General features: G+C 38.8%; 2 protein-coding genes across 4 annotated transcripts in view; one reads left to right on the plus strand and one right to left on the minus strand.

Annotated features, from left to right (window-relative positions):
- SIAE (sialic acid acetylesterase) overlaps positions 1-2,391 on the minus strand; it is a 37,526-nt gene extending 35,135 nt beyond the window's left edge. For 2 of the 3 annotated variants that reach the window (XM_045165826.1, XM_025286327.3), the window contains exon 1: positions 2,237-2,391. Coding sequence is in view for 1 of the 3 variants with exons in the window: in XM_006057641.4 (XP_006057703.3) it covers positions 2,227-2,293 (67 nt within the window). In the remaining 2 variants the exon portion in view is untranslated. Of the gene's footprint in view, positions 1-2,226 lie in introns of all 3 variants that reach the window. The other variant, XM_006057641.4, reaches the window with a different exon arrangement.
- Positions 2,384-15,102, plus strand: SPA17 (sperm autoantigenic protein 17). The gene is made up of 5 exons (XM_006057645.4): positions 2,384-2,555; positions 3,640-3,820; positions 9,430-9,500; positions 11,290-11,364; positions 14,788-15,102. Exons 2-5 carry the CDS (start codon positions 3,667-3,669, stop codon positions 14,929-14,931), a joined length of 444 nt encoding a protein of 147 aa, XP_006057707.2. The 5' UTR covers positions 2,384-2,555; positions 3,640-3,666; the 3' UTR covers positions 14,932-15,102.
- The last annotated feature ends 231 nt before the right edge of the window (positions 15,103-15,333 follow it).

A 15,333-nucleotide genomic window follows, 5' to 3' on the forward strand; every position in this document is an offset into this window, starting at 1 on the left:
GGAGATCAGTCCCGGGTGTTCATTGGAAGGACTGATGCTGAAGCTGAAACTCCAATACTTAAGCCACCTGATACAGAGAGCTGACTCATTTGAAAAGACCCTGATGCTGGGAAAGATTGAGGGCAGGAGGAGAAGGGAACGACAGAGGATAAGATGGTTGGATGGCATCACCAACTCAATGGACATGGGTTTGGGTGGACTCCAGGAGTTGGTGATGGACAAGGAGGCCTGGTGTGCTGCGGTTCACGGGGTCGCAAAGAGTAGGACACAACTGAGCGACTGAACTGACTATGTGCCATGGAGAAGGAAATGGCAACCCACTCCAGTATTCTTACCTGGAGAATCCCATGGACAGAGGAGCCTGGCGGGCTACAGTCCATGGAGTTGCAAAGAGTCAAACACGACTGAAGTGACTTAGCATGCACTATGTGCCAGGCACAATTTTAAGCACTGAGGATACAACAGGGAAAGAAGTTGGGGGCGAGAGGGAGGCAGACAAAATTCCTTGCCAGCAGGAAGCTTACATTCTACTGGGGAGCTTAACTGTGGCAGGCAGAGAACTAGACACATGACAGATGTTAAACTTCTTTGGCCCCAAATCACACAGGTAGTTCAGGACAGGACAAGAACTCAAGCCACCTGATTCCAAGATAACTGCAATCACTACTCTGCCACAGTTAGATACTGGTAGTAAAGCAAAGAAAAGTCACATTCCTTGTCGTTATAAAGCTCACATTCCAAGCTGACAACAGTAGACAGTGGTACATTACCAAGGAATGGAACAATGGACAAAACAGAACGAGAAAGGTGGTGGGACTGGTCATTGTTTTTGTCAACTACAAGACATTTAACATTTGAATTTTTTTGTTTTAGGTCTTCAATTTTTTCTTCATTTTGGTGTCAGAGTAGAAAAACAGGAATTAGTGTTCTGGGATGTTAAAAGTAGTCATTAAAAGTAGACTGACAACATGAGGGCAGTGGTTACTTCTGGTGAAGAACTAGTAGCTCCCTTGGGGAGGAATATTCTTGGAGTCTCAATAACACTGCAACAGTCTACCTCTTAAATTGTGTGTAAAACCCTTGGGTGTTCATTTTATTGCTTCACTGCTACATATATTCATGTACATTTCAAATATTACATTATAAACATGGGAAGAGAGGGAATGATTTGAAGAAGTTCGGATATGCAACCAAATACCAAGGAAAGAAAATCTAGAGCATCAATGAATAAAAAAATAAAGACATTGTTAATTAAGGTTATGTAACAATATGACCCAAAGGCAAAGATAAATAAAATACTGATGTTAAAGTTAACAGCCTTTAACATAAAAACTAATAATGGCCCTCTTTCCCTTCTCCCCACTTCATATACTGGACTCAAAGGTCACTGTGTGGGATGAATCAGGAAACGATACAGAGTGCTCGTTTATGCCTTTGTTAAGCCCCGAAAACCACTTATGAGCTGCAGTTTGTCTTCATCTATGTACTTTGCGGATTCATACACAGAGCAAGAGTGCCTTTACTGCACGCAGTCTGTTCTCCCACTTAAACTTTCTTTCTGTGACCCAGCGTCCAGCCCGGGGTCAAACGACACGATATGACCAGGACAATAGTCAAAATGAGTCATCCTCCTACCCCCAAAAAACGGCTATTATCCCACTATCAATGCCCGCGAGCAGGAATCAAAGCTGAGTCTTAAATACTCCGAGCTGGTGAGGGGGTTGTCTGTCTTAGCCATCATCACCACTTAAACTAGTAAAAGTTAATTCCCCCAAGGAATCCAGCCCGGGGCAAACCTTCCCCAACGGTACCACTGAGGGGGCAGCACTGAAACGTTTTGGATGACTCAGTCACCCGTTTCCAAATATTATCTAACTAGCTTCTCCCCCTCCCCTTCGAGTTCCCCCGCAGTTCTTTAAAGACCCTGAGAGCATCGGTCTGGGCACACCTAGGCCTCCCCTCCTGAGATAAACCGAACGCTCTCGCTGCCCCACGCGAGGCGTCATAAGGGCGGTGGAAGGGAGTGGAGGAAGCAGACGGGCCGGGGTTCCGGCCCAGCAGACACCTGCAACCTAGGCCTGGGCCGTAGAACCCGGTTCCTGCCCGGGGATCCTTTCCCGACCTAGAGAAGCAGGCGCCGGGGGCGGTCCTGCGGAGGACGCGGAATCTCGGAGTCCTCGCAGGCCGACGGATGGGCAGGGGTCGGGCCGAGCGCGGCCGCCTCACCTGCACTTACGTGGGCCTGCAGGAATAACCGTAGCACCAGACCCAAGACAAATTCCGACGCAATCATGTTGGCAAGAAGCCGTTCCCGCCGCGCAGGCCTCGAGGCATGGACGCCAGCGAGGGCGGGGCCGAGGGGCGGGGCGGAAAAGGTCTGACTCCGCCCTTCCCAGGCCAGAAGTCCGCGAAGCCGTCCGCGGCCGCCGGGGGGCCCGTGCCTCTCTTCGGCCACCGTAGTGGAATGAGGGAGCGGGGACGGAGGAGGAAACGGTTTCCCGGCAACGAGAAAAAACAACCGGAACCATCGACTCCAGCTCTAAGAGAACGAAGAGGTGAGGCGGTTTACCCCATTTCCTCTTCGAAATAGAGACCTCGCCTTTTCCCTTCGTCTCAGGATCCTCTCCCGCAATCTGGGAAGCCGAGGACAGGCTGGGAACCCAGTAGTCCATTCTGCGAGTCTGAAATCCCAGATCCTCGACGACCCGCCCCCCAGTAGACCTGTGGTCCCTCTCCGACCGCCCTCCACTCCCCGTATCGGTCCAGGGTTTCTTCCTCTCACAACCAATGATTCAATGCTTCACCTCCTGTTCCGTCAAAAAAAAAAAAAAAAAAGAAGAAGGAGAAGAAAGTCCACAGATTCGGCCTCATTAAGCTTTCTAGACCCCCACCGAGACCCCTACCACGACTTCCGGGCTTATTCGGCAGTGACGCTGTCACAAACAGGCCAGGTCCCTGAGAGTTGTTTGCAGACTCAGTAGCCCAACCCGCTGCTTAGCATCTATCCTTATCTTGGCCCTTGTATGCTAAGAGAGAAAACAAAACAAACAAACAAAAAAGTAAGAATCCCAAACCTTTTGAGGCTGGAATTGCTATGTCGTGACCTTGCCCCCAGCTCTCTCGCCCCACTGCCTCTTCCACAAATACAGAGATGCTTCGACGAGGCACCCTAGGTCTTACTTCAGAAGTGGAAGCCAGGGGAACGACTTACTTAAGTCCGAAACATATTCATTCGACAAGCTAGAGTAGTTTCAATGACTTACTTTTTTTTTTTTTTAAGACCTTAAACAGGGTTTTTTTCAGCAATTTAAGATGAATTTTTAGCAATCATTCTCTAAATTACTGTGGGATAGGAAAAATTACTCTTTTAAAGGGAGAGAGGAGAAAGTACTTAGTATCATAGTGAAAATCTGTGATTTTTGTAATTTTTTAAAAATGATTTCACCTATTAAATATTTTTAATGTTCTAATGAAAATTTCAAAACTCTTTGGAAGAAATTGACGGACTTGGATTGTACTGGGGGGGAAAGGATTGAAGTCCAGAAATTTGGGGTCTCAGAAATAATTTGTGGTCTTAGTTGTGATTATCTGAGTGAAATGAGACAAATTTAAAGACAGAACTCTTTCATGCATCTCTAGGTACAGTAGACAGTTCCTCCCAAGGAGATGTCGATTCCATTTTCCAACACCCAGTACCGAATTCCACAAGGATTTGGAAATCTTCTTGAAGGGCTCACACGCGAGATTCTGAGGGAGCAGCCGGACAATATACCAGCTTTTGCCGCAGCATATTTTGAGAATCTTCTAGAGAAAAGAGAAAGTAAGCTTTATAAAAATAGGCTTTAAAAAAAAGAGAGAGACTAAACGTTTGATTATGGTGAGACTTGTTTAAGACCAGCGTCATTCCACAGAAATCCTTTATGAGGCAGGGAGCTTTCAACTAAGAGTTCTTGTTATTTGAAACAGCCTTTGGGGGCTTCCCAGGTGGCACTAGTGGTAAAGTACCCAACTTTATACAGTAATACAGGAGAGTTAAAAGACACGGGTTCGATCCCTGAGTTGGGAAGATCCCCTGGAAGAGGGCATGGCAACCCACTCTAGTAGTATCGCATGGACAGAGGAACCTGGCAGGCTACAGTCCATGGGGTCGCAAAGAGTCTGACACGACTGGAGTGGCTTAGAACACACACGGGTGCCTTGAATCACATTATTTCACATTATTGAAGGTTACCAGTTTATCACCCAGACCTGCTTTGTATTTCTAGTGCTGTAAAAAAAAATGTTATACTCCTTACATTAAATAAGTTGGTATTCGCAGGGGTGTATGAAACTGTTCCTCAATAAAAGTACAGAGAAAAACTGCTTTGAAAAGTGAACTTCCAGCTTGGGAAAGTAATTTGTATTCTTTTTCTATATTTCCAAGGTCCCATACTGTCCAAAGACTAAGATTCATGCTAACTCTTTGGCTGAGAGCCAAAGCAGAGTTTCTTCACTTCCATAAATAAAATTTCCAAATTCTCAACTATTAAGTTTCTATTAAAAATGCTGACTAGAACAACCATTTTGTTTAAGCTGTTGTCATTACTTTTGATAATAGTATTCCAACAGAGTAGTAAAGGTGCCCCTGGTGTGGCTCAAAGGCAAAGAATCCTCCTGCTTATGCAGGAGACGCTGGTTCCTGCATCAGGAAGATCACCTGGAGAAGGAAATGGCTCCCACTCCAGTATTATTGCCTGGGAAATCCTTTGGACAGAGGGGTCTGGCAGGCTACAGTTCATGGGGTCGCAGAGAGACACAGCTTAGTGACTAAACAACAACAAGAAACAAATAGTCACAAGCAAATAAACATTCCATTTTAATCATTTTACAGAGGGAGGAAACCTACCTGAGGCTTGAACTGAAACAACCCATACACACTACATAGCTCCACCTCCTTCTCCTCTTTGCTCTACCTTAACCAAGCTCAGAATCTCTGCCAATTTTCGGAATTGCTGGTCTTTTCCATTTCCGGTCAGTGTAAATATTTGTTACCCAATCTGAAACTTAAATGCCACTAAAAAAACAATTAAGAGAAATCCTTGAGAGTAAGAGGTAAACTGCAATGAACATTAATTTTCTTATTATAACATTAATTTTACAAACTCATGACTAAAAAGTCTTTGTTTATTTGATTTTAGACCTCAGAAACATCCCATTACAAAACCATGTGAGTCATTTGTCGCCAGATCATGATAATTAAAGTAACTGGTGATTCAGATTAATGGTCTCAGAATACAAACTTTCTAACTAATAAAAAATGGGTAAAACTACTTTGAAAAATATAAGTGCCACACCCGTTTCCACTCATATAAACAAGGTGATACAAGGATCAGAAGTTAGCCTTTCCAAAAAGACAGAAAAGAGTCCTCTAGCCTAGTCTCTCACAGAGTGCAAGAATTCCCTTGCCAGCATTACTCATAGGTAATAACTCATCTTAATCTTGAAGATTTTTTTGTGACAGGAAATGTTTTAGTATGTGACATTAAGTGGTATCAAACCTCTAGGGAAAAGGTGGGCTTTTATCAAATGATCTTGAGATAAAGATGTTAAAAGATTAAATTGAATCTATTTCTTATATCATATGCCAGGACAAAGTTTCAAATTGATCAGAGATTTAAATATTTTTAAAAATGAAACCATACAAATACTGAAAGAAAGCATGGCTGAATTTCTCTGTAACATAAAAGAGGAAAAATTTTTGCTAACTAAGTTACTATACTTTAAAAATCCAAAAGCAGTTAAAGAAAATATTGACAAAATTGGCAACATAGAAATAGATTTTTACTTTCACAAAAATCACCACATGGAAAAGAAAACTACAAATGACAGAAAAAAGATGTTTGCAAGTTCTATTACAGTGGGTTAATAAATGTAGTGAATAAAAAGCATGTCAAAATCATGAGAAGAAAACAACAACCTTATAATAAAAATGGGCAAGTGATACGAGCAGACAATTTGCACAAAAACAAGTGTAAATGACTCACCCTCAACATATGAAAATGTATTCAAAGTAACCCATGATAACAGAATAACAGAAGCCCAAACCAAAACTAGAATGAAGTTCCACCACCCACCAACAGGACTCCACTCATCAAGTTGACAAAAAGCCAAAAGTGTGCCAATTTATTGTAGGCAACACTAGAGAGAAAATAAGCACTCATATACATTGCTGGAGGAGATGCAAAATGATAACAATCCCAAGGAGGGGACTTAGCAATATCTACCAAATTACATCTATTTTTACATTTGACCTGTATTTTATTCACTTTTCATTGTATTGTTACTTGAGGAAGCAACCCAAATATTCATCATCGGGGATTTTTTAAAATAAATTTGAGTAAGTCTACACTACTGATAAACGTGCAGCTATAAAAAAACAAGCAAAAATGAAATGAGGAAGATCTCTATGATGCTATAGAGTGATCTTCAGGGCATATTAAGTGAAAAAAGTAAGATAGAAGAAAATATGTTTAGTATGTACCAATTATCTAACAGAGGTATTGATATGAATACATAACTGTTCACTTATATTTTTAAATGGAGAATAAATCTTTCTAAAAATTATTTTTTACCCCAACCAGGAGAAGGAAGAGTGGAGGGAATAGCATAGAAGCTAGACTTCTCTGACTGTATCTTAAATCAAATCATGTATGTTTAACATAGTTATAAAAATAGAATTAAAATTGTTCAGCAATTTCTAAATTTAGAAGTAAAATGAAATAAATGGACCTAACTAGTATTAAATGGGTAACATGACCACAGAAAAAAGAATTATTTCATGTTACTTTATAACACAGTGCTTTGTGCATTCCTGATGGATATAGCCTAAAAACAAAATGATGTTTAAAAAAATGTATTAAATTGTTTTCATTTATCACTGTTAATAATATTACAGTGTAGTTATTTCAAAGTTTTTATACATTGTAGGACATAGCAAATAATTAACTATCCTATTGGTATTAGGAATAGGATTTTTAATGTAAGAAAAAGTACATACAAATATAAAAATGAAAGAAGTTAATAAACTCCCATAATTCTAAATTTGAATTGAAAAGTGTCAGTGTGACTTCATGGTGTATTTTCTCTTTAAAAAAAAGACAATATTATTTTCTAGCTCTATATACTTTTTTAAAGGTCTCAAAACAATGACCAGCCCAGTATCAGTGAGCCCTTCGTCCCTAGACTGTGGCTTCTAACTACAATTTTTCTTCCTGGAGAACCAACCAATCCCGTGAACTGACCAGAAAGTATGCAAGATTAGCCTCATCACCTTGTTGTACTGGAAAGTAAGAAAGCTATCAAAGATTATTAGAGTTGTTTCCATAGGACTCAGGAACATCTGAACACCTGAATAAGCTCATACTGGCCAATTTGGGACAATTAGAACATTAGTAAGATGAATAAGGAGAAGGCAATGGCACCCCACTCCAGTGCTCTTGCCTGGAAAATCCCATGGACAGAAGAGCCTGGTAGGCTGCAGTCCATGGGGTCGCTAGGAGTCGGACACGACTGAGCGACTTCACTTTCACTTTTTACTTTCATGCATTGGAGAAGGAAATGGCAACCCACTCCAGTGTTCTTGCCTGGAGAATCCCAGGGACGGGGGAGCCTGGTGGGCTGCCGTCTATGGGGTCGCACACAGTCGGACACGACTGAAGGGACTTAGCAACAGCAGCAAGATGAATAAATGCAGGGGACTGAAATTCATTCCATTTCTTAACTGTTAATTAGTTCATAATTATTTACTGGAAAGCAAAACAAACAACAACAAAAAACTCCTTGAGAGGATCCTAAGGAACTTACTTATTAATCTAAAAATTGGTAAATAGTCAAACCTCTAACCTGCCTTTACTGTAAGAACTGTATTTCAGAGTAACCAAATAGGTAAAGTATTTTTTCTTGCATACTCCAGAAATAGAGAAGTAATAATCAAATTAGAACACTGCCATTTTGCAATCCTTAAAGAAATTATCTAAGCGAGTCATCAATGGGCCCATAAAAACTGTGAAAAAGAGAAACAACCAGATATATATTTCCTAACAGAATTATACCATGCTACCTATAAAGTATTCTTGGGAAAAAAAAAATCAAACCTGAATCAGATCAAGCCTGTAGATCTAACTGGAAATATACAGGAAGTTCAAAGGCAGAGGAACTTGTTAAAAAATCGTAATGGGAATGGAATTAGAAATATCCAAACTGTGGAAAACTCCAAAGGAAAAATGACTTAATTTCCTCAATAAATAAATGGCAAGGAAAAAATATGGGGTGGGAGATAGGGAAGTTTCAATTAAAAGGGATTTAAAAGACACTGCAAAAGGTTGTGTGTTTGGGTCCTGATTTGAACAGATCAACAGTAAAAATAAATAAATAAAAATACACTAGATAATGGAGCTTCCTAGGTCGCTCAGTAGAAGATGCAAGAGATATGGGTTTGATCCCTGGGTTGGGAAGATCCCCTAGAGTAGGAAGTGGCAACCTACTACAGTAGCTTTGGCTGGAAAATTCCCTGGACAGAGGAGCCTGACGGGCTACAGTCAGTGGGGTTGCAAAGAGTGGGACACGACTGAGCAGCTGAGCACAAGCAATACTAGATAATGGGAGGAATTTGGATATTTGATGGTATTAAGGAATTATTGCTATTATGTTATTATGATAATGGCATTATGGCTTTATATCTCAGAGATGCATGCTGATGCAAGTATTTATAGATGAAATCATAAGATGCTTGGGGTTGGCTTGAAAATAATCAGAAGAAAGGGCAGGAAAATGAATGAAGTTACAAATAAAATAAGATCAATCATGAGCTTGTAATTATTGAATCTGAGTAATGTGCACTTGGAAATTTGTTATTCTCTCTACTTTCTAAGTCTGAAATACTTCATAATGAAAAGTTAAAGAAAAATTCTATTTAAATATAAATATTTCTGTCTACCTGACTACATAATATGCCTACTTTTTTTTTAAGAAAAAACTTCTCCCCTCTTTCATTTTTCCAAATTTCCTCACTATTCACCATTTATTTTTATACATTTTCCTTATGTTTACTAATACATAATAAGTTTCTATAAGTATATAGTAATACATTTCTATACTGATATTTAAGTATTGCCATTTGTTCTCTACCACTCCCATTTTATTATAACTTCTATGAAAGCATCAAGTAGGTTTTTTAACTGCCTTTCTAAACATCCTCAAGGGTTCATCTGGTGTTTAATTCATCATCATCACTGGTTATATCCACAGCACTAGGCTCTGTACAATGTCAATAAAATTTTCAAGGGTAAATAAAGGACCTATAATTTCAAAAAGAAAGCATTTTATGTTACTAGTCGGCATTTACTTTAATGAACTTCAAAGTAAGTCTGGACTTATATTTTTGTTATTTAGAAACCAGCTTTGATCCAGCAGAATGGGGGGCTAAGGTTGATGACCGCTTCTATAACAACCATGCATTCAAGGTATGGTCCCAATAAGCTTTTGGATTTGATTAATACTTCTCTCTGTCTCCAATACAGAGATCCTTGGGATTGCCCATAATCATGAATATTGTGAAAGGCATTACAAATATCTTATGAAATCTTTTTAATTGTGCTATTCTTTCTGGAAATAAATTCTTTTCTAAGGTATCTGAATCATGTACCATACTTAGCTTAAATTTACAGATGATCAACAGGAAAAATGTTACTTGAAAGAGATAGAATGATTACTTTCAGTTATTGTGCAAATGTTATTATCACAGTGCTTATCAATAGCAGATGTGCAATAAACAGTGGTTGAATTAATGAATGCTATTTCATAAAATAAAATAAAACAAAACACATAAAATAAAACAATTATTCATTATTGTTGATATCTTACAAAAGACTGATTAGAATTCAAGATGATCTAGAGCCTTCTCTATTAAACCAATCTATTCAGTCTGAACCCGTCTTCTTCTCAGTAGCATTCTCAGAACCAGTCTTTCTCAACCGAGGCTCCTCGAAATAATTAAGCCCTAAGCCTAAGGCATCCATTGCATGTCAGGAATCAATGTCTCTCCTTTGTATCTAGACTGATTATGTTTATGTACCATCCTTGGGAAAATTGAGAAAATAATCACTTAAAGCATTCTATGTTCTGTGACTCCAGTGAGAAACACTGGTTGAGAAAGGCCATGTGTGATCCAGCGTCTTTGGCTCCAACTTGGAACTTGGTGGAAATTCAATCTCAGGCTCTACCCCAGGTCTACCAAATCAGAAGTTAAATTTTAACAAGACCCACAAAGTAACTTGTAGATACGCCAGAATCTGGATGTAGTCTGAGAAACACTACTTTAGGCAACTGTGATAATACATTAGCCATGAAGCATCATCAGGTACTAGAATTAGTAAGCAAAGGTCAAATTTTGATAATGCTACAGAGTAGACTTGGGGGATTTTCTGGGCAAATCCCACTGAGACTTATTCTGTGAGTTCAAAAGTGAAGTTCCATCCATTTGTGCCTGCCAGACATAGAGGTGTTCTTTTTTTTTCCATCTAACTTGATTTTCTGTGTTCCTGTTTTATTGAAAGCAAAGAAATAATGTTGAAAAATTTTTAATCTTAAGTCACATAGCAATTTTAGAGTATTTTTTCTTCTCTTTTGAATTCTAAAGGCTTTATTTGATTAGCTTATAAGTCCTTAAATTTATGTTTTATGAATTAAAGAAGCTCTTCCCATAGGTTGTGAATTAACAATGCTGCTCTTCTGGAGGAAGATTTCGGTAACCATGTCAAGATAGAACTGGTTTCCTTTTTTTCTATTTAAATCCTTCCCCACAGCAAAACTTACTTCTTTGACTTAGTTTTTAATTTACAAACTTCATTAAAAAGTCTACTTGGCTTCACATTATGGAACAAAATAGGATTTATTTCATTCCTATTTGAGGAACTATTGGCATCTCTTTTTTATTCTTTGTTCAAGGTTCATTACAGCATCATATGAAGTTTTAGTATAAGACAATTGCTTGTTTTTAATATAAAACAAAATTACACACATTCCAAAAGCAGGTCAAACTTTTTTTAACCAGTTCCTTGGTCTTTAATATTTGTTTATGCTATTCCCTTGAGAGTTTTCTTTTTTTATCCAACCAGCTTTCCTTGTTTAAAAATATGTATTTAATTTCTAGTACTTATCAATAATTTAATCTTTAATCACCTTTAAAGAGTTTGATCCAAGACTTTATTGTTTTGGAAACATTACCTATTTGGACCTCTCCCCTCTCTCCAGGAGCAAGAATCGCCTGAAAAACATGAGACTGGAAAAGAAAATTCTCAGACATCTGTGAAAGAGAAGACAGCCTTAGTAAGTTATATTTTCCATGTACTGTTGGGTTCCTACAAAAAAAAAATGACTTCACTCAATTTAAAATTATACTTCAAATATTAATCCAGTCTCTTATCCATATTGCTAAAATAATGAGAAACCTGTATGCAGGTCAGGAAGCAACAGTTAGAACTGGACATGGAACAACAGGCTGGTTCCAAATAGGAAAAGGAGTACATCAAGGCTATATATTGTCACCCTGCTTATTTAACTTATATGCAGAATACATCATGAGAAACACTGGGCTGGATGAAGCAGAAGCTGGAATCAAGATTCCCGGGAGAAATATCAATAACCTCAGATATGCAGATGACACCACCCTTATGGCAGAAAGTGAAGAAGAACTAAAGAGACTCTTGATGAAAGTGAAAGAGGAGTGAAAAAGTTGGCTTAAAGCTCAACATTCAGAAAACGAAGATCATGGCATCTGGTCCAATCACTTAATGGCAAATAGATGGGGAGACAGTGGAAACAGTGGCAGACTATTTTTCTGGGCTCCAAAATCACTGCAGATGGTGATTGCAGCCATGAAATTAAAAGACGCTTGCTCCTTGAAAGGAAATTTATGACCAACCTAGACAGCATATTAAAAAGCAGAGACATTACTTTGTCAACAAAGATCCATCTAGTCAAGGCTATGGTTTTTCCAGTGGTCATGTATGGATGTGAGAGTTGGACTGCGAAGAAAGCTGAGCGCCGAAGAATTGATGCTTTTGAAGTGTGGTGTTGGAGAAGACTCTTGAGAGTCCCTTGGACTGCAAGTAGATCCAACCAGTCCATCCTAAAGGAGATCAGTTCTGGGTGTTCATTGGAAGGACTGATGTTGAAGCTGAAACTCCAATACTTTGGCCACCTGATGCAGAGAGCTGACTCATTTGAAAAGACCCTGATGCTGGGAAAGATTGAGGGCAGGAGGAGAATGGGACAACAGAGGATGAGATGGTGGATGGCATCACCGACACAATGGACATGGGTTTGGGTGGACTCCAGGAGTTGGTGATGGACAGGGAGGCCTGGGGTGCTGCAATTCATGGGGTCGAAAAGAGTCGGACATGACTGAGTGACTGAACTGAACTGAACTGAAAATAATGATTTTGCTTTCTAGATAACTAGCAACAGTGATGTACTAACTGCTGGATCATTTTTAGCCCTGCCTCTTATAAAGAAAACTATTCTTCCCCTTATAAAGAAAATCTTATTTTCCAAGATTATCATGGGAAAAATCTCCCCAAGGAGACAAACAGACCCAATTCACAGTCTCAGCCTTGATCTTTCAGATTCCTCTTCCACTCGGGGAACTTTTCACTAATCAAGGCTGTTCCCACTACACAGTGGCAAAGGTTCACACATAACAAAGGAAATTTGTTATGGGGAAATTGTTCTCATGGGGAATTACTTATTACAGTCAAATTAAATGGCTTCACTCAGTGAGTCCTACTCATCTTCCATGAATTTCACTCTACAAAATTCTGCCTGATGGCCTACATCCAAGCAATGGTGGGTTAGGCTCTGTCCACCTTCAAAATGCTTATATTCAATAATGTGCTAAAGCTAGCTCTTAAGAGACAGTTGTGCACATATCTACACCACTCCAAATTATCACTTTGATATTTGAAATCAGCTATAGTGGGAGTATTAAGATCATCATAAATACTACAGATGATGACTGTTTTTTTCTGAAGAGCCAGTTAAACATTTACTATAAACATATCACTGTCTATATGCTTAATTGTCCAGATCCAAGAGGACCAAGCCTAGTGAGAAGAACTCACTGTCTACAGTGTTAAAGGCCAGACTTCTGAATTTCTTTTAATATATTAATGTCCCAGTTAATTACCCAATAATTGACCCCCAAAATGGGCATCCCCCTCCCCAGTGGGGTGAGAGTTTTCCTTATAACCTTTATAATTCATTTCAGTGCAACTCCATCTGCTTAACATGAGCACAAGATACACTGGGAGGTCAGGAAATAAGGGAGGGAGTATCCTTTCCTTACATCTCTAATTAGATGCTCTTACAGAGATTTTTTGACTTTGAATTTTGGTCCCATTGATTTCTGACTTCAGCATAATTCTTTTGCCCATGTTAGGGTATCATCTCAGAGAATTTTATACCAATCTGTTTGCATTTTAATAAATTTCAAGAGCTGAATTTGCCTGTTTGTCATCAGGGGAGAAGGGGTTTAAATTAGCCCAAAGATCCATTAATAGGAAAATGAGTAAATTAATCAAAGTACATCAATGCAATGGAATACAATGGTGCCATTAAAAAGTGGGCAGAATTATGTAGTGAATAACATAGAAAAAGAGAGGCAAGATTCATTGTCACATGGAAAAAGTAGTTGTAGAACATTGTGATTAGCATGATCTCATTTCTTTAAATAAAAAGGCAAATATATACCCATAAGATTACATTTGATATATAGAGAAATTTTATAAGGTTATATTTACTTCACCTATAATAACAGTTATCTCTTAGGTGTAGAACTTTGTAAGACAGAGAAAACCTTCACTACCACTGTACTTAAGTTTTTAAATGTATATGTATCACTTTTAAAATTTAAAAAATATATTAAAAGCTGTATGTCTATTGACCTGTACACCCAAGATGTGTGCATTTCACTATCTGTAAATTATGCCTGTTTTTTTTAAAGAAGGAAACTATATGTAAAAATTCAACTAATCATGTTAAAACTGATTTTGTCACATTAAATAGATTCCTCTGTGGCATTTCATTTTAAATATATGGTTCTGATTAGCTAATCATTGAGAATTTACTTTAATCCATTTTGTGTAATCACCATTCTTTTGAACAGCACACTTACTATTCTTGGCATTTTTACCCTGTTTCAAGGATTCTGAGTTATTTCCCCCACCAAAAAATGTTAAATAAGAAGCTGTTAAATAGGAGCTATTTCAGGAGGGAAGAAATTGACAGCAATCTTTTATTGCAGAGACACATCAAAAATTGACAAAACAAAATGCCTACTATTTTGGCGTTCACTATTTGGTACCCCTGTGGGCTTCCCTGGCGGCTCAGCAGTAAAGAATCTGCCTGCCAGTGCAGGAGACAAGGGTTCAGTCCCTAAGTTGGGAAGATCCCCTGGAGAAGGAAGTGGCAACCCACGCCAGTATTCTTGCCTAGGAAATCCCATGGACAGAGGAGCCTGGAGGGCTATATAGTCCCTGGGGTCGCAAAGAGTCGGACATGACTTAGTGACTAAACAACAGGGACAGCATTTGGTGCATATCCAACGTGGTGGTATGTATGTAAAATCCCCTCAGGAAGCAACCCATCTCAACGGTTACATCCCTAAATCGATTAAATTTAGGCATTTATTTTTATGGCATCAAAATATGGGGGATGTTTAAAAGTCTCTTACTTGTTCTCCTTTCCGGGAAGGAATCTCCTGAAGAAGACAAGGACATGGAAGAGAATGCTGCTCTCAAAATCCAGGCAGCCTTCCGGGGACACTTAGCCAGAGAGGAGGTAAAGAAAATGAAATCGAGTGATCTTGAAGAAGAGAAAACAGAGGAAAACGAGTGAGGAGACTGGCTTTACCCCCACAGAAAACAAGAAAAAAATCCAAATCCATCAACCTTGTTGTGATTGTCTTTTTTTCTTAGTAAGTGATATTTGATGTCATGAAATAACATTTGTTGCTGTTGTGAAAAATCTGTCGTGAGCATTTGTTTAATAAACATGCCATTGAACACATGCCTCTTGAAGATTTCTCTGATATCATGAGTCTTGTTTATACTTCTCCCGAGTGTGTGTCTAGAGGCCCTTGGATTTAGAGTTCCAAAGCTGGATTTAGAGTGTCTGGCCTAACCATTATCTAATGAATAAATATTCTCTATCACATCCCTGAAAAATAGTCCTTTGTCTCTTGTTTCACTCCCAGTAGTAGACAATTTCACTGCCTTTCTAGAATAGTCCATTTAATTT

Source organism: Bubalus bubalis, chromosome 5 (genome assembly GCF_019923935.1).
Source record: "Bubalus bubalis isolate 160015118507 breed Murrah chromosome 5, NDDB_SH_1, whole genome shotgun sequence".
Classification (NCBI taxonomy): Eukaryota; Metazoa; Chordata; class Mammalia; order Artiodactyla; family Bovidae; genus Bubalus; species Bubalus bubalis.

Bases quoted from the DNA above. Each gene is read 5' to 3' on its own strand.
- SPA17 (XM_006057645.4), top strand. From the start codon at position 3,667: ATGTCGATTCCATTTTCCAACACCCAGTACCGAATTCCACAAGGATTT. The intron at 3,821-9,429 runs GTAAGCTTTATA...TTTGTTATTTAG, and splicing joins TCTTCTAGAGAAAAGAGAAA to AAACCAGCTTTGATCCAGCA. The intron at 11,365-14,787 runs GTAAGTTATATT...CTTTCCGGGAAG, and splicing joins TGAAAGAGAAGACAGCCTTA to GAATCTCCTGAAGAAGACAA.